This window comes from Moschus berezovskii, chromosome 6 (assembly GCF_049115385.1).
Source record: "Moschus berezovskii isolate FMDL1 chromosome 6, NW_MosBer_1.0, whole genome shotgun sequence".
NCBI lineage: Eukaryota > Metazoa > Chordata > Mammalia > Artiodactyla > Moschidae > Moschus > Moschus berezovskii.
In genome coordinates this window covers 56,142,016-56,161,681 of record NC_142465.1, presented here as the reverse complement: position 1 = coordinate 56,161,681, position 19,666 = coordinate 56,142,016, and the positions used below count along the sequence as shown (strand labels likewise).

Below are 19,666 nucleotides of genomic sequence, written 5' to 3'. Positions count from 1 at the left end.
CTTTGATAGTACTCATAAACTAATTTTTAACTTGTCAAAAGTCAAATAGTATAAGAAATAGTAGGAACTGGAAGCTGTTTTCAGACTTCCAAATCAAGGATGATACAAGAATACAAAATAGTATTATTTCAAAGAAAATAAGCAATTCTAATGCTGATACACACAAATTATACTACCCTGACTTGGAAGGGTTCAACACTTATTAGTATATTAACACCCATTTTCTGCATTCCCACCAAATGAGTTAGCGTAGAGGCTGAAAATAAGTAAACAAGAGAGATCATGCAGGAATTCTTATCCATCTTTTAGACTTCAGAACATCATGTTATCTTACAGTCAAATCGCTGGACATCTTCGTGCTTGGGATTACTTCCGCAGTTTTGCCACAATTCATTTCTGAAACACATATTTAGGTCGTTCTTATACGTTAGGCAGCACCGGTGTAAAAAGCACTAACCACTAGGTGTACGAAGGTGTTTTTCGTTTGTTTTAAATGAATCAGTGCAACCTAGTTTCTGCATAGGCTTCCGTGAGGAGTGGTAATTAGTGTACTATGCTGGACAGCGAGCCAGTGTGCATGTGAAGCTGGATTATAAACTTGCCGCTCTACTTACCGTGTGATCATGGCATTTGATTTTTGAGACTCGATTTTCCCATGTTTAACATAATCGGCTTCAAATCATAGCTAGCATTACCTGCTTTCAGGCGCACACACCATGGGAAGGTGTGGCTAGGAATACGTCACTTCACAGTATCTGGAAGAATGGGTTTCTCGCCTGTTTTCGCTCCTTTATTTTAGTACCTGGCACTATCCGATACATATTTTACACCTTGTTCACCGAGGAACTGGAACATGTTTTTCACTGAAGCTTAGCTATCTGGGTGTGCCTGGGGAGGCGTCACAAAGAGCCTATAAAAGGTCTCCACCTACAGCAGGAGTAGGAGCGCAAGAAAGAGCCCAGAAAGGGCACTGCGGCTAAGCGTTCGGTTTTGGGTTGCTAGGTTTGGTCCAATCTTCCCCGAGTTTAGGTTCTGGGACTCGCAACGGAAAGACTCGAGTCACGGATTTTCTGCCATATTTTAGCCGTTCCCACGCCCCCCGCCCCGCCCCACCCTCAAGCGTGAGTGAATGCGCAAGTAAGGGTTTTCAGGCGTCTGTGGGAAAGACGGGGGGGAAGGCAGACGTCAGGATGGACAGGGCGGTGGCACCGCTCAAGTGAGACAGGATCCAGGCCCCACAGACGAGAGTTAAAACCAGGCGTTCCCGGGTCGCAGGAGGCCGAGGCGAGCTGTTGGACGGGCGGAGGCCGCTGCGAGGCCGCCGATGGCGGCGGCTCACTCTCCCCGCCCGGGGCCAACGCCGGTCTGGAGGCGCGCCCCCCCATCCTTACGTCTCTTTTGGTTTCGACCGGCCGACTGGGCGGGGCCGCGGGACGCCATTCCCACAATGCTCTGGGGCGTGCCGCCGCCGTCGCTGCCGCCTCCGCTACCGCTAGTGGAAGAAGATGGCGGAAGGCGGAGCGGCGGATCTGGATATCCAGCGGTCTGACATAGCGACGCTGCTCAAAACCTCGCTCCGGAAAGGGGACACCTGGTGAGGAAAAGAGGTGGAGGTGGCTGCGGTTGCCCGAGGATGGTGGGGAAGTCGGTGGGAACTGCGGGCTGGTATCTCGCTGGTGACAGGTGCGGGCAGGTCCGGCGGCGGCCGCCTCGGGCAGCAGGATTGTGGCCGCTTCCGCAAGGTTGGGGCAAAGATTGGCCCCGAAATGAGGGCCACGGTTCGTGGCTCGTCGAGGCATGCTGAAAGGCTTGCGGGGAGCGGCGGCGGCGGCGGCTCGTGCGGTTCTCCTCGTCCTTCTTCCTCTGGTTGTGCCGCTCCCACTTCAGGCCTTCCCGAACGATAGGTTACTCTTGTTCGGTGAGAGTCTCTTAATGTTTGACAGGTCCTGGTCCCGCGGCTGATCACCATCTCACCCGCTTCACTTATTTAGTCATTTCCTTTCCCTGCATTGTCGGCATCCAAGTTCCCCTATTCTGATTCTCGTATTCTTCCGGGAGGCCGGCTGTAGGATGTTTGCGGTTCGTACTACACAGGTGGCATGTGTCAGGGCGCCACTTAAGAGAAGGGAACCTAGTTCCTAGTTCCTTGTCAGACGGAGGGAGAGGAGTACTGAACCTTAGGTGCTTGAGTGGTACCACGTGGTCCTGTGCTTTAGTGGAGGCTTGATAGACGCCGGCAGCGTTTCTCTTAGAAGTGCAGCCCTTCCCTCTTACTGGAAGGATAACGTAGGCCTGCAAGAAGTAGATAAGTCCACTTGAAGCTTCAGTCACTTGCTAACATTCAAACTTATAAAATACCAAAGGATATACTTAAAATATCGAAGGAAGTATTTGTAGATTTTAATACTTGTGGGCCATATCAAGTAGTATTCAGAATAACTTAAGTATGTGAATGTGTAACCTAAAGTGCTCTGTTTATTAGGAAGGATCATGTGCTTCTTTATTATAATAAAAGTTATTTTAACTTTTCCATCGTCACCATAACAGTTGTGTATAATGTGCAGCATGTTTTTTCATTTCCTCAATATGACTTAGTGTAAGGAGCGTTAAGATTTAGATTCAAGTTAGGTTAGCCTTTCCACCACTTAGCTTGCAGTGTGACTTTGAGGAAAGTTAATTTAAATTGCATCTCAATGATTTCATCTAGGAAATGGACAGAATAATTTCATTTAGGGGTTTATACTGATTCAGTGAAATAGCCTACAAGATTTTCTGCCTTGAGATAACATTAAATTTTAGTTACCTTCTTATCACCACCATTTCTGTTAAAATGCTGTGGAATTAGAATCAATTGTCAAGTAAGCTAGAATCACTGTCAAGTAAGCTAGTAGATGGCAGACTTGGGACTTGAATTTAAATACTTTGGTCTAAGTCTTGGTACTTTTTCTTATTTTTTTAGGCTGCACTGTATGCTTTATATGATTAAAAATCCCTGAGAGTGTAAACATATACTTGTTGTATTACACCAAAAAATATGGTTTAATAATCATTCTTGTTCATACGGGAGTGTTCCTATGATGTTTATTACTGTGGAGAAATTGGACATTTCCTAGGACATTTTTGTTTGCCTTTTCCTGTGAATTGTTAAAGATGAAATCAATCCTTGCTTCTTATTATTGTTTGTTAAAGAACATTTTAATATTCTTAATTTACCTTGTCTAATACGGGGGCGGGAGGAGAAGGGGAGGACAGAGGATGAGATAGCTGGATGGCATCACCGACTCGATGGACATGAGTTTGAGTGAACTCCGGGAGTTGGTGATGGACAGGGAAGCCTGGCGTGCTGTGATTCATGGGGTCGCGGAGAGTCAGACACGACTGAGCAACTGAACTGAATACCACCTTATACAAAGGTAAATGTGGATTTTCATGAAATACAAATCTATAATTTAATATATTTGTTGATGTTCAGTTGCTAAGTTGTGTCTGACTCTTTGTGACCCCATGGTCTGTAGTGTGGCAGGCTTCCCTGTCCTTCACAGACTCCTGGAGTTTGCTCTAACTCATGTTCGTTGAGTTGGTGATGCTATTTGATTTAAGATATAGATATTACTTATATGTATATTACTCCTTGTTAATGTTGTTGTGGTTTTGATATACTGAGTAATAACTGGTGGTGGTAACCATAAAGGATGATCAAAGCACTGTGGATATTGTGACCATTAAACTTTAAAGTTCAGCATTTTTATTTTTGACAAAGTTACTGTAAATCATTTTAAAGATCTGTTGATATTTATAAGAGTGAATAAGGAAGTTCATAAGTTTGAGTCATTTCAGTGCTTCCATCTTAAAAGAAAACTGAGGCCCAGACATTTAAGTAACAGCAGAATGTGCAAATTTTTATCCTCACAATTGATTTCCCCTCTCATTTATAGGAAAAAAATGGAGGAAACTATGGTACTGGGATGCTCCAGAAACTAATTTGGTTTATATGTGAGCCCGTTTACTTGGAATTAACAAGTGAAACCTATCAAAAAAGGAATTAGAGAAAGTTTGATTCATAATTTTAAGGAGAATAATTTGTTAAGTATGAATTTGATGATGTGTTTGTGAGTACAGAATTGGTAAAGATATTTAATGGTTTAGTTGTAGCTTGGGTTCATGTTTTTGGTACTCATTAAAACTTGTTAAACAGTTATTTCTCTTTTTAAAGTCTTAAAAAAGCCTTGGATTAGTCATTTATGGGTGTTTGAGCAAATTCTGTTTGTTTTTTAATAGCTGAAATGGGCCATATGCAAATGGAACATTGTCTTGGTATATGTATATTGCCATCTTGAAAAAACTGATTGGACTGTTAAGAAAAAAATGATAGGTTTACCAAGTTTATTCTTAAAATTTTAATACTATCGTTTCATGTTATAAGTCAAATACATTCAAATAATTAAAGATCATTAATTAGGTTGTGAGCACTTTGCAGATAAGGATTGCCTGTTACTACTCTGGTAATTAATGCTAACACGTGGCCAAGGATGAAGATTTGGTTCTATGTGAATACTAGAATTTCTGTTTATTTGTAAATAGTGGATGATTTTTATTTGGAAACTAACTTTCTAGAGATGAAAATAAGCTACACGTGTCTGAGATGAGTAACAAACTTTTATAATGACAAAAATGTCAAAATTGATGTAAAAGAGATACACTTCTTAAAAAGTTTGGGTATAAAAGTAACACCTATCTGTGTTAGAAGGCGTGATCTTTTATGCTGTTTCCTGATCTGTGTTTAGCTTCAGGGAGAGATTCAGAAAACCATGAACAACACTATTAGAATTTAGAAACTGTAGAAAAAGAGTAAAGGAATTAGAACTGTTTGGCTTAGGATGAATGAAAGACAACTTAATTTTTAGGTACATGGTAGTTTCTTCTAATAAGAGGAAAATTTGTTTAAAGTACATTGCATTAAGTATATCAGGGATGGAAGAATGTATTGAAGGGAATGATAGTTAAATAAGTAAGTGTGCAAATATACAAATACATGTTGTGGGTTATGTACGCTCTTAGGTGATTTCTTTTGAAATAGATTTATTGTAAGTAAATAAATAGATGGCTATAAGTCACCAAAATCACTGCTGTATTCCCTCATTTTATTAAATGTTATTCATCTACCAATCATATCCACTAATTTTTATGTTCAAGTATGTTCAAAGCTTACTTTACAGAGTAAACCTTGCATGTCATTTTTGTATAAACTCTAATAAAATTAGTAGATTTAAGGTAACTTTGAAGAGTATAACTTTCTTTTATAGTCATTTAAAAATGTAGTCATATATCCATGTGTGATGTTTTTGTCTCAAACTGCAGAGAAATTGGACCAATCAAGTTTTTTTGATAGAAGAGGCATTAATTTCAGTTTTAGAGCTTTCTTTTCCTACTATTTTACTTAGAAATCTTTATTTTATATAGTCCCTTATGTTTTTGCAACTTTGATTCACACTAACAAAATAATCTTAAATCAGATGATCTGTTAATAATGTAAATGGAAGCTATTAATCAATATGAACTCCAAATTGTTTAGTGTGTACTTGCCAAGAACTTTTTATATTACTCTTACTGTTAGCTTTAATTGTATCCAAGTGTTTACTTCTAAAATAGGATATATGTTATATCATTTGCATCAAATGAAACCAGAAGGCAAAACTATTTTAGTGCTGGTCAATTGATGAACATAATAGAAGTAGGGACGTTAAAGCATATTCTTCACATTTTAATTGCTTAAAATTGAGAAAAGTAGCTTTTCCTTATTTAATCCTGTTCATAAGTTTTAAAATCACATGTAAGTTGTTAGTGAAGCCAAGATTAATGTACCCCATTTGGCCAAGCATGTCCAGAGCTTTAGCATCTACTTAGTGACATCCAAATTTTATTTATTCCTAAATCATACCACCTCTTTTCATTAGCACATACAAAGTATTAAATAGATGTTTTAGAAAATAATTTTGTAACTGTTACTAATCTTGCTTGGTTGTAAGTATGATGAGAAAAGAATTGTCAGGCTATGACCTATGATAATTACATTAAAAAGGCACTGTGCTAGGCGTTGTTGAAGTACTTAGTTCCTCATTAACGCGATTCTAGGGTACCAGAATGTGGGTGTGTGCCAGTTCACACTGGCCAGAATGGGAGTTTCCCCAGATAGGCTTGAAGAAGTGTTCACACGGTGATACATCTGAGATTTGGACCCAAGTAGTTCGGGGCGTTAAATCAGGCCTTAAAATTATTGTGCTACACTGCCTTTTAAAGATGCATTCTAAAGTGTTCCACTTGTTTTTTTAAATGGACATTCTTTTCTCTCTAAATGGAATGTAATTTATATTTAGGAAGAGAATTCTACCATTTTATCCCACACTTGTTTCTTGTGACTGTTTAGTTTTGATATGGTGGAAAATCTTATACTGCTTTTGGAAAATAAAATATGTTTAAGGATTAGTAGGTTATTAACGGAATATGTAGAACAAATATTATGTCAGTCCAAAAGTACATTTAAACAAAAGCAGTTGGGCTCATGTATTGTTTAGATTTGGGATTTTGTTTATTAGTAATCATAAGCGATTGTTAGAGGCCATATGGCCCCTTTACGTATAGCTTTACAGAAAGAGTGTATCAAGCAGATAGTAAGAGTTTGTAGTAAGAGTAGGATATTTTGTTTTAGTACTTTACCCATATTTTAAAAGTGTAAATCACAAATACATAAGACTTTTTTTTTTTCACTAAGAATCCATAGAAGTAGCCCAGAAAATGCAAATGTGAAAGTTTGATATTTTACATTCCATGATTACCAACTTTTTGTGAATTTTCAAAGTCAAAGCACACTTAAGACAGTGGAAGGTACATAACCATATTGATAACTCTTTAACATCTGAAAACTGATGTCCATGTAGTATCACTGCTGATAAAATCAGTTTTCCCATATTAGTCATTATATATATTTGTTTTATTACGTGTTGTTTGGTCACTCAGTCGTGTCCAACTCTTTGTGACCCCATGGACTGCTGCATGCCAGGTTTTTGTGTCCTTCACCATCTCTGGGATTTTGTTCAAACTCATGTCCATTAAGTTGGACAAGAGTTTAGAGTGATTTTTCTTTTCCTCACTGTGAGAATAATTTCACTGAAAAACTATGATTATTGATAAAAGTGAACTGAAACCATCAGCTATATTGGCAGGGAGATAAAGGGAAAGTTGAGAATTACTGGTGAAGGTGTTTGTACACATCTGGTTGGATTCTCAAAATAAGTGTATATTCTATTGTAGATGAGAAATCTGAGTTGAGAGAAATCAGTTGGTTTGCATGTGGGTCACAGGTAATAATACCACCACTAGTGAGCATGTATTGAATGCTTACTTTCTTCTAGCCACTATCCTAAGTGCTTTATATTTGTGCAGCTATTAAAGCAAGAGTTCTTATTTACCTCATTTTATAGATGTTTGAGGGTTTCAGAGCTGGTTTTTAAAATACTACTTGCATACCTGATTTATAAAGATTTAAAATACTAAATCCTATTAGTATCTTTTTAGTATTAAAATGTTTTGTGTTGTCACTACTCAAGTGTAATTCAGGTATTTCTTCTTAGTCTCCGTATAGAATTTGTCTGCAGTTGCTGGTTTTTTTCCCTCTCTGAGCAATGTCAGTTTGGTTTGTGCCTCTTATTTTCATTTGCTTAGTTACCACTGTAATTCACACTCTGATTCTTATATTTATTCCTTTGAAGTTGTTTTTTTCAGATTCTTTCTCTATCTATTCTTTAGAAGGGGAAATGTAGTTCTTCATTGAACACAGAAGCCACTATGCAAGAAACCTAGAGTTAGACTGATTGGTAGTAAGTGACCTCAGTTTTCAATGCAGATTAAAATGATGTATCTGAGGGAACAATCAAGAACAGCTCCTCAAAAAGAAAGAAGTTCAGATTCTAATATAAGGCAGAAAACCTCTGTAGGGTTAACCTATATTTGGTTATGTCTAGAATACTGCTCCTGTCAGTAAGATTCCACTTGATTTTCTTATAGTTCTCCAAAAGGAAAAGGAAGGAAGGTAGTGACTACTTTTTCTTCTTTACAAGGAGGAATACTAAGAATGCTGTCCCTTCCACTCTCCCTTTAGCTTTGAGAAGGTCCAGGTATTAGTGTGATAATTCCTCATAATTCAGGAAAATGATTTAGCAGAAGTAGCCTTAGAAAAGACTTTTTAGCGAAAGGTATCAAAGGCTCTCTCACAAGCAAGTCCAAAGTGTCTCTGAGACCAGGCTAGTCTAAGTTGTAGAGAGCCAGTTTTTGTTTTTAAAACTGAAATATAGTTGATTTACAATGTTGTGTTTCAGGTGTACAGCAGGGTGATTCAGATATAGATATATATTTTTTAGATTCTTCCATTACAGGTTATTACAGGATATTGAATATGGGTCCTTATGCTATACAGTAGGTCTTCGTGGGTTATGTATTTTATATATAGTAGTGTGTATATTTTAATCCCAAACTCCTAATTAACCCCCTCTCCCCCACTTTCCCCTTTGGTAACCAAAAGTTTATTTTCTGTGTCTATGAGTCTCTGTTTTGTAAATAAGTTCATTTGTATCATTTTTTTAAGATTCCACATAAAGGTAATATATAATCATTATTTGTCTTTCTCTGTCTGACTTATTTCACTTAGCCAGTGAAATCAAAGCTCGGGAGCATTAGAGAAAAAATTCTTTGCTTGAGTGAAAAGAGCATCAAGTTCCTGTAGTAAAAAACAAAAAGGTTAAGGATGATAATTACATTTATCATGTTGTACATTACCTCCTTAGTACTTATCTTCTGACTGTAAGTTTGTGCCTTTTGACTGCCTTCATACAAGTCCTCCTCCCCCCACCCCCCGGGCCTTGCCTCTGGCAACCACAAACCTGATCTAATTTTTTATGAGTTTGGTTGGTTGGTTGTCCTGTAACACTGTTACTTCCTGTTACAGAACATAGTGATTCGATATTTCTATACATTTCAAAAGCATCACCAGGATAAGTCTAGTTACTCTGTGTCACCATACAAAGGTATTACATGATAACTGATTCTATTTCCCACATTGTACATTTCATGCTTCAGTTCAGTTCAGTCGCTCAGTCATGTCCGACTCTTTGCGACCCCATGAATCACAGCACACCAGGCCTCTCTGTCCATCACCAACTCCCGGAGTTCACTCAAACTCATGTCCATCGAGTCGGTGATGCCATCCAGCCATCTCATTCTCGGTCGTCCCCTTCTCCTCCCGCCCCCAATCCCTCCCAGCATCAGACTCTTTTCCAGTGAGTCAACTCGTAGCATGAGGTGGCCAAAGTATTGGAGTTTCAGCTTTAGCATCAGTCCTTCCAATGGACACCCAGGATTGATCTCCTTTAGAATGGACTAGTTGAATCTCCTTGCAGTCCAAGGGACTCTCAAGAGTCTTCTCCAGCACCACAGTTCAAAAGCATCAATTCTTCGGTGATCAGCTTTCTTCACAGTCCAACTCTCACATCCATACATGACCACGTGAAAAACCATAGCCTTGACTAGATGGACCTTGTTTGGCAAAGTAATGTCTCTGCTTTTTAATATGCTATCTAGGTTGGTCATAACTTTCCTTCCAAGGAGTAAGCATCTTTTAATTTCCTGGCTGCAGTCAGCATCTGCAGTGATTGCAACTGCAAGTTTGTGCCTCTTAATCTCACTTGCCTATTTCTCTCCTCTGCCTACCTTCCTTTTCTCTAGCAACCACCTGTTTGTTTTCTGTATCTATGACTGTTTCTGATTTCTTCTGTTTGTCTTTTAGATTCCATATATGTGTGAAATCATACATATTTGTCTTTCTGTCTGACTTGTTTCACTTAGCATAATATCCTCCATGTCCATTCATGTTGTTGCACATGGCAAGCTTTCATTCTTCTTTATGGCTGAGTAATACTTCATTGTGGGACTTCCTTGGTGGCTCAGTGGTGAAGGAGAATGACAAGCCACTCCAGTATTCCTGCCCAGGAAACCCCATGGACGGAGGAGTCTGGCCAACTATAGTCCGTGGGGTTGCAAAAGAGTTGGACGTGACTTAGTGATTAAACAACAAAAACAATATTCCATTGTAATATAATTAACAGTACTGAATATTATATGTGAAAGTTCTTAGAGTAAATCCTAGGAATTCTCATCATTGTTGTTCAGTCACTCAGTGTATCTGACTCTTTGCCCACCCCATGGACTACAGCACATCAGGCTTCCCTGTCTTTCACTGTCTCTTGGAGTTTGCTCAAACTCATGTCCTTTGAATCAGTGATGCCATCCAACCATCTCATCCTCTCTTGTCCTCTTCTCCTCCTGCCTTCAGTCTTTCCCAGCATCAGGGTCTTTTCTAATGAGTTGACTGTTCTCATCAGGTGGCCAAAGTATTGGAGCATCAGTCCTTCCAGTGAATACTCAGGATTGCTTTCCTTTAGGATTGACTGGTTTGATTTCCTTGCTGTCCAAGGGACTCTCAAGAGTCTTCTCGAGCACCACAGTTCGAAAGCATCAATTCTTCACTGCTCAGCTTTCTTTTAGAGAAGGCAATGGCACCCCACTCCAGTACTCTTGCCTGGAAAATCCCACGGACGGAGGAACCTGGTGGGCTGCAGTCCATGGGTTTGCTAAGAGTCTGACACGACTGAGCAACTTCACTTTCACTTTCATGCATTGGAGAAGGAAATGGCAACCCACTCCAGTGTTCTTGCCTGGAGAATCCCAGGGACGGGAGAGCCTGGTGGGCTGCCATCTATGGGGTTGCACAGTCGGACACGACTGAAACGACTTAGCAACTTTCTTTATGGTCCAATTCTCAAATCCATTCATGACTACTGGAAAAACCAAAGGTTTAACTAGACAGACCTTTGTCGACAGAGTGATGTCTGCTTTTTAATATATTGTGCATGTTTGTCACAGCTTTTCTTCCAAGAAACAGACATGTTTTAATTGCATGGCTGCAGTCACCATACGCAGTGATTTTGGAGTGCAAGAAAATACAGTCTGTCACTGTTTCCATTTTATCCCCATCTATTTGCCATGAAGTGGTGGGACTGGATGCCATGGTCTTCGTTTTTCGAATGTTGAATTTTAAGCCAGATTTTTCAGTCTCCTCTTTCACCTTCATCAAGAGGCTCGTTAGTTCCTCTTAGCTTTCTGCCATTAGGGTAGTGTCATCTACATATCTAAGATTATTGATATTTCTCTCAGCATTCTTGATTCCAGCTTGTGCATCATCCAGCTTGCATTTCACATGATGTACTCTGCATTTAAGTTAAATAAGCAGTACACAGCCTTGACATACTCTTTTCCCAATTTTGAACCAGTTTGCTGTTCCATGTCCAGTTCTAACTGTTGCTTCTTGACCTGCACACGGGTTTCTCAGGAGGAAGGTAAGGTGGTCTGATATTCCTGTCTCTTGAAGAATTTTCCAGTTTGTTGTGATCCACACAGTCAAAGGCTTTAGCATAGTCAGATGTTAAGCGGAAGTAGATGTTTTTCTGGAATTCTGTTGCTATTTCTGTGACCCAGTGGATGTTGGCCATTTGCTCTCTGGTTCTTCTGCCTTTTTAAAATCCAGCTTGTACATTTGGATGTTCTCAGTTCACATGCTATTGAATTCTAGCTTAAAGATTTTGAGCATTACTTTGCTAGCCTGTGAAATGAGTGCAATTTTGCTGTCATTTGAACATTCTTTGGCATTGCCCTTCTTTGGGATTGAAATAAAATCTGAACCTCTTCCAGTCCTGTGGCCACTGTTCTCATCATAAGGAATTTTTTTTTTCTGTTTAATTTTGTGTCTATATGAGATAATGGGTGTTAACTGAATTTCTTGTGGTAATCATTTCATGATGTATGTAAGTCAGATAATTATGCTGTGCACCTGAAACTTCTATAGTGCTGTGTCAATTGTATCAGTAAAACTAGAGGAAGGAAAAAGAACGATAAGGGTTAAATGATCATGGTTAAAGAGATCTGTTAATTTGGGTTGCTTTATATTATTTAGGAATATGTCATAGCAACTTGATGAAGTTTAACAGTTTAATCAAGAGATTTATCTGTGATATAGATGGAAAAGTTATTTTCATAAATTTGAATGAATTTCAAGCTTTTCAAATCTCAGAAAAGGTATAGCTAAGTTTTTATATGTACCATGCAGTTGTGGCTATGATTGCAAATTACCATTCATGTATAAGTTTAAGAGCTTTTTGTATGTATAAAATAAGTGACAGTGTTCTCTTTTACAGTTTCAGAAACTGAAGTACGGAGTTAAGTGCACATGGCGATACGGTCAGTCAGTGGTACAGCAGAGATTCTGATCTAGGCAGTCAACTCTGAAACCTGTATTTTAAAATACACTGCCACTGCCTGCCTTTGAGTGATAGCCATACCCATTTTATGGAAAACAGTTCTTTGAGGGATGAATACTTGAAAGTATTAGAATTAAGAAGTGGCAAATTTGTCATATTAGTAAAATACCATGTTCATCTATTATCTATGAGGAACCTATAGAATTTTCTAGGTCTTTCTGATTTAGTATTCTATTCTTAGCAGTCTCATTTCTAACTAATATCGCTCTTTGATACAAGTATTGTTTCCTGCGGATTCTTTACTTATTACTTCCTTACAGGAGTTTACACATCATTAATGTTATTTCCAGTACATTTTACTAAGTCTTGACTTCACTTACTTCAAAACCAATCTTTGTAAAATTATCCCTAGTAATTCCATCGAAATTTATGGCCCTTTCACAGTTTTGATAAAAGATAATAGCTTTATTGTGGTATAATTGACATATTGTACTGTCTCTAGAGGAAAGGAACATGGGCAGAGAAAAGAAATCAGTGAGTGGTATCACATATCACTTGATGTGTACAATTCACTGAATTTGGGTATATTCATAGAATTGTGCACCCATCACCACAATCAATTTTGGAATATTTTTATCAGCCCTGAAAGAAACCGCATACCTACTAGCAGTTCCCGCCACCCCCTTTTCTACCCACAGCCCGCTGTTGTTGGCAGCTACTGATCTACTTTCTTGTTCTATAAATTTGCCTTCTGGTTATTTCATATAAATAGAATCATATATGTGTGATTTTGTCTCTGGCTTCATTTACTTAACATAATGCTTTTTAGATTCATCCATTTTGTAGTGTATATCAGTACTTCATTTTTTTTATTGCCACAAAATGTCCCATTGTATAGGGATACCACATTCAGTTTATTCCTTCTTCAGTTGATGGACTTTTGGCTTGTTCACGCTTTTTGATTGTTATGAATAATCCTGCTGTGAACATTTATGTGCCAGTTTTAGTCTAGACATAAGTTTTCACTTCCCTTGGGTGCATATCTGGCAGTGGAATTGCTGAGTGTGTTTCTTTTTTGAGGAACTAGTGGACTTTTTTCCAAAGCGGTGGCGCCATTTTCCATTGCCACCAATGATGTATAAGGGTCCAGTTTCTCTGCATCGTTGTGATACTTATTATCTGTCTTGTTGATTATAGCCATCTTGGGGGATGTGAAGTGGTATCTCATTGGCAGCTCGATTTGCATTTTCATAGTGGCTAATATCGGAGAAGGCAATGGCAAGCCACTCCAGTACTCTTGCCTAGAAAATCCCATGGATGGAGGAGCCTGGTAGGCTGCAGTCCGTGGGGTCGCTAAGGGTCGGACACGACTGAGCGACTTCACTTTCACACATTGGAGAAGGAAATGGCAACCCACTCCAGTGTTCTTGCCTGGAGAATCCCAGGGACGGGGGAGCCTGGTGGGCTTCTGTCTATGGGGTCGCACAGAGTTGGACACGACTGAAGTGACGCAGCAGCAGCAGCAGAGGCTAATATTGGTGCATATTTCATGTATGCTTATTAGCCCTTTTGGCAAAAATGCCTGTCTATATTCTTTGCCCATTTTCTCATTTGGCAATTTTCTCTTCATTGTTGAGTTTTAAGAGTTCTTTATATATATTCTAGGTACAAATCCCCTATCAGATAGATGATATACAACATTTTCTCCACTTCTGTGTGTTTTCTTTTCACTTTCACAGTCTTACTTGGCCTCCTTCCTGAGCTCTTTGTCTTTCAGTTTAGATGTAAAAGAGGTCATAAAAATTAGTTCTTGCCAACTGATGAATTTAATGTGTAGAGCAAAAAATAGGTTGGAAATGCTTCAGACCTAAAAATTAAGATATAAAGGATGATTAACGAAACCATTGGTTTATTTGAACAACTTAATAGCTTTCCTTGATTATGTTTTACTGAAGAGTTTTCATTTGTGGTACTTAAAAAAAAATCAGTGAGGTATCTAGTTTTATAATGATTTAAAGTACTAGATACTATAAATATCTCCTTTAGTATTAAAAATGACTTATGCTGTTGCAACTTAAACGTAATTGAAACAGTATTTTATTCAGTGAGATGATTAGTCATAGAATGAATTAATATCCAAAAGTGTTCATGCTGTTAATTCTACACACAGCAGTTATACATGTTGTTCTCAGAGTAAGGGTGCTACATTGAATTAGGCTGAAGTTTTTGTGTGTCTTCTCAGTTGCAAAAGAATGATTGTCTTATATCTACTTTGCAGAGGAAAAGGTAGGGTTTTTTGAAAAATAAACATTATATATCAGTATTAAGCAATTAAGAAGAAACTGCTTATTTGCAAATTGTCAGCATAGACATATACTAATCCAAAAAGCAAAACAGAACCATGCATTCACTAGCCCCATGGTTTTCTGAATCCAGCTCTTGGGATTTCCCCATTTCCCTGTACTTCTTTTAAATGTCTTTGTATTTAGGACTGTTTCTGAATCATTTATTGGTCCCTTTGTGTGTTTCTTAAATTTTCTTTTAGTGTGTACAGAGACACTAGCCAGCTTTTGAGGCTCTCCTACCTTTCTTCTCTACCATCCCCCCCACACAAAAAAACACAAATATCAGCAAAAAAACCTACAACATCGCCTTTTTAATTCTTATAGTAGCTTTTCTGCATTTGAGGGCGGTTTTAAAATTGACTCATTTTAAATTGATTTGTTTTGGGTCCTAAAATTGATCCTGCTTCTCTGTAGCCATTGAGAAGTATTCTGTCCAGACCACATTACAAATTGTCTTTCTTGATGCCATTAGAATATTTAGCACCATATAGTTTAGGCCTTTTTGAAGTACTCATAACTTTATATAAGTTCTGATTTATTAAACATTTCAGTTGTATTTAAACCTCCCAACACTCCTGTGAGATACTCCCAGTGATCTTCATGAAATGTAAATCCTCTTCTAAAAATCTGTCAGTGGCTTTCCTTGCATTTAGGATAAAATCTTTGATTACCTTAAAGGTGCTGTGGTCTGGCCCCAGCCCACCTTATCTAGCCTCTCTTCTCCTTTTGTCATAAACTCCAACTGCATTTAACTCTTCCAGTATACCTGAATCCCGAAGTTGTTCTGGCTCTAGCATGTGCTGTTCCTTCAATCTAGATAGCTTTTTATCTTATTCTTTGTGAAATAACTCCTGTTCATATGCTAAGATATTGTTTTTTCAAAAAAGATTTTGTTTATTCTAAATGTGTCTTAGTCACTGCATTGTGTCCAACTCTTTGCAACCCATGGACTGCAGCCCACCAGTCTCCTCTGTCCATGGAATTTCCCAGGCCAAAATACTGGAGTGGGTTGCCATTTCCTTTTCCAGGGGATCTTCCCAAAACAGGGATCGAACCTGCATCTCCTGCACTAGCAGGGAGATTCTTCACCACTGAACCTCCTGGGAAGCCTTAGTTCTCTGTTAGTAAATGGCTTTTAAAGTGAAGTTTCAGTTCAGTTGCTCAGTCGTGTCCGACTCTCCGCAACCCCATGAATCACAGCACGCCAGGCCTCCCTGTCTATCACCAACTCCCGGAGCTCACTCAAACTCATGTCCACAGAGTCGGCGGTGCCATCCAGCCATCTCATTCTCCGTCGTCCCCTTCTCCTCCCGCCCCCAGCCTTTCCCAGCATCAGAGTCTTTTCCAGTGAGTCAACTCGTCACATGAGGTGGCCAAAGCATTGGAGTTTCAGCTTTAGCATCAGTCCTTCCAATGAACACCCAGGATTGATCTCCTTTAGAATGGACTGGTTGGATCTCCTTGCAGTCCAAGGGACTCTCAAGAGTCTTCTCCAGCACCACAGTTCAAAAGCATCAATTCTTCGGTGATCAGCTTTCTTCACAGTCCAACTCTCACATCCATACATGACCACGGGAAAAACCATAGCCTTGACTAGACGGACCTTGGTTGGCAAAGTAATGTCTCTGCTTTTCAATATACTATCAAGGTAATACAGTATAAAGAACACTGAACTTCAGAGTCTGAAAACTAGAGTGCATACTGAGAACAGGCCCTGCACACTCAGTGTTGTATGACCTTGTTAAGGTACATAGCTTCTCTGAGTTTTGGTTTCCCCATCAGCTAAATAAAAAAGAGGGAAAAAAGTTACTCTAAAGATTAATTTGAAAACACTTTGTACAAAAAACTTTACATAAATATAAATTAAAACATTTCTATTCTGTTGCTGTTGTTCAGTCACCCAGTTGTGTCTGACTCTTTGTGACCCCATGGACTGCAACACGCCAGGACACTCTGTCCTCACCATCTCCCAAAGTTGCCCAAGTTCATGTCCATTGCAGCGGTGATGCCATCCAGTCATCTCATCTTCTGACACTCTCTTCTGCCCTCAATCTTTCCCAGCATCAGGGACTTTTCCAGAGAGTTGACTCTTCACATCAGATGACCAAATACTGAAGTTTCAGCATCAGTACTTCCAGGTATCCAGGGTTGATTTCCCTTGAGATTGACTGGTTTGATCTCTTTGCTGTCCAGCGCACTCTCAAGAGCCTTCTCCAGCACCACAATTCAAAGGCATCGGTTCTTTGGCACTGCCTTCTTTACGGTCCAGCTCTCACAACTGTATGTGACCACTGGAAAAATCATAGCCTTGACTATACAGACCTGATTGGCAGAGTAATGTCTCTGCTTTTCAACACACTGTCTAGGTTTGTCACAGCTTTCCTGCCAAGAAGCAAATGTCTTCTAATTTCTTGGGTGCAGTCACCATCTGCAGTGATTTTAGAGCCCAAGAAGGGGAATCTGTTGCTGCTTCCACCATTTCCCCTTCTATTTACCATGAAGTAAATCAGGCTGGATGCCATGATCTCAGTTTTTTTAGTATTTAGTTTTAAGCAAGCTCTTTCACTCTCTCCTTCATGCTCATCAAGAGGCTCTTTAGTTCCTCTTTGCTTTCTGCCGTTAGAGTGGTATCATCCACATATCTGAGGGTGTTGATGTTTGTCCCGCCTGTCTTGAGTCCAGCTTGTAACTCATCCAGCCCAGCATTTCTCATGATGTGCTCAGTGTATAGATTAAACAAACAGGGTAACAGCAGACAGCCCTGTTCCATATGGGGTTCTAACTATTGCTTCTTGACCCTCATACAGATTTCTTAGGAGACAGGTAAGATGGTCTGTTACATGACACTAAATTTTAATTTTAACAGTAGAGTGATTGATGATATTTGTGTTTTTAAAATGGCAGCAGAATGGAGGCTAAATTGGAATCAAGCAAATTTAAAGCAGTTACAAGTTGGGCAGCTGTTATAGTACTCTGTACCACTTAAGACTGATGAGGAGGGTGAGTTACAGAACTAAGATACTTTTCTGAGCATGAAGAAGAGAGAGACAGACTTGGTTGCTAGATGTTAAGGGGTCATGGAGGAATATAGGATAATTTGGTTTCTGGTTTGGGAAACTAAATTTACTGATGACATTTATTAAAGGGATATTAGAGAAAGGAGTACATTTGAGGATGTAAAGACAATTGACAACTTGAAGTTGAAATTCTATTAAAAAATCCAAGTTGACATGGATGAGTAGAAATTGGAAATATTCAAGAACTTGAGGATTGGTCTTAGCATGCAGATTTTAGACTCCTGCTGAAGTTACAATATCACTGAGACTATTGACTGTGAGAAAAGAGGAAATTGAAGATTAACTCTGTGGACTACTAACATTTAGGTAGAAGTAGGGAATCTTGTAAAATAGCTAAATATATTTAGATATAGATATATTCCTGCCCTCCGGAAAGGTACAATCACTGAAATTATTTTTAAAAAACATTGATATGGTAACAAAATTATGAATCCTTTGGATTTGGTAGGGTCACCATTGGTGACTTCACGAGGACCTTTTTGAGGGCCCATTGGGATAGCAAGATCTGTTGTGCTTTGCTGAAGAGTAAGTGAAGATTGAGGAAGGAGAAGCTTGCCTGCGAGGACAAGTCAGAAAAATGGAAGCAGATAGAACAGGAAATGAATATGTGAGTAGGGCAGTCATATGGGCAGAATGGGGATAAGAGTGGATCTTCTTATATGCTAAGTTAAAAAAAAAGGAAAGATACAGGGAGAAAAAAGATGGTAGGGGCTATTTATGAGATAAGTCTCCAAGGAGGCAGAAGGAAATTAGATCCAAAGAATGGGAACAAAAATTATTAGCCTTAGATTTAAGGAGAGTTATATACTCCATGGGTATGTAAGGGAATCACTGATGATAAAGGTTTGGAATAAGAGAGAAAGTTGGGACTTACTTCTTTGAAAAGTAAGCAGCAAGGCTGTCTATTCAGCCTAATGAATTAGAGACTTAATGTTTTGAAAAGGTTTGAAATAATTATTGGAAGTAGAGAACGCTAAAGTGGAGATATGCTGGAGGATTGTCGGTTGTCTTTAAAGGACTTGAGATTGATTGAAGACCATAAATATTTAATCTCTGTGAAATTTTCTTTAGTAATTTTGAACTCATGATATCATTATAGAAACATTTTCATCTTGATGTACTAGTGTTTGAGAATCATCAGTCAGTACAGTTCAGTGTCTGACTCTTTGCCACCCCATGGACTGCACCACACCAGGCCTCTCTGTCCATCACCAACCCCCGGAGCCTACTCAAACTCATGTCCATTGAGTCGGTGATGCCATCCAACCATCTCATCCTCTGTCATCTCCTTCTCCTCCTGCCATCAGTTTTTCCCAGCATCAGGGTCTTTTCAGATAAGTCAGTTCTTCACATCAGGTGGCCAAAGTATTAGAGTTTCAGCTTCAACATCAGTCCTTCCAATGAACACCCAGGACTGATCTCCTTTAGATGGACTGGTTGGATCTCCTTGCAGTCTAAGGCCCCTCGAAAGTCTTCTCCAACACCACAGTTCAAAAGCATCAATTCTTTGGTGCTCAGCCTTCTTCACAGTTCAACTCTCACATCCATACATGACTATTGGGAAAACCATAACCTTGACTAGATGGACCTTTGCTGGCAAAGTAATGTCTCTGCTTTTTAACATGCTATTGAGGTTGGTTGTAACTTTCCTTCCAAGGAATAAGTGTCTTTTAATTTCATGGCTGCAGTCACCATCTTCAGTGATTTTGGAGCCCCCAAAAATAAAGTCTGCCACTGTTTCCACTGTTTCTCCACCTATTTCCCATGAAGTGATGGGACCAGATGCCATGATCTTCGTTTTCTGAATGTTGAGCTTTAAGCCAACTTTTTCACTCTTTCACTTTCACCAAGATGCTCTTCAGTTCCTCTTCACTTTCTGCCA

At 39.2% G+C, this 19,666-nt stretch overlaps 1 protein-coding gene across 2 annotated transcripts in view; it reads left to right on the top strand.

The window, feature by feature from the left end:
• The first annotated feature begins 1,428 nt into the window (after positions 1-1,428).
• The window catches only part of USP15 (ubiquitin specific peptidase 15), a 145,029-nt gene continuing 126,791 nt past the window's right edge, over positions 1,429-19,666 (top strand). Inside the window, exon 1 of one of the 2 annotated variants that reach the window (XM_055396118.2) lies at positions 1,429-1,594. In XM_055396118.2, the coding sequence (XP_055252093.1) occupies positions 1,506-1,594 (89 nt within the window). In that variant the 5' untranslated portion in view covers positions 1,429-1,505. The remainder of the gene's footprint in view (positions 1,595-19,666) is intronic. The other variant, XM_055396119.2, reaches the window with a different exon arrangement.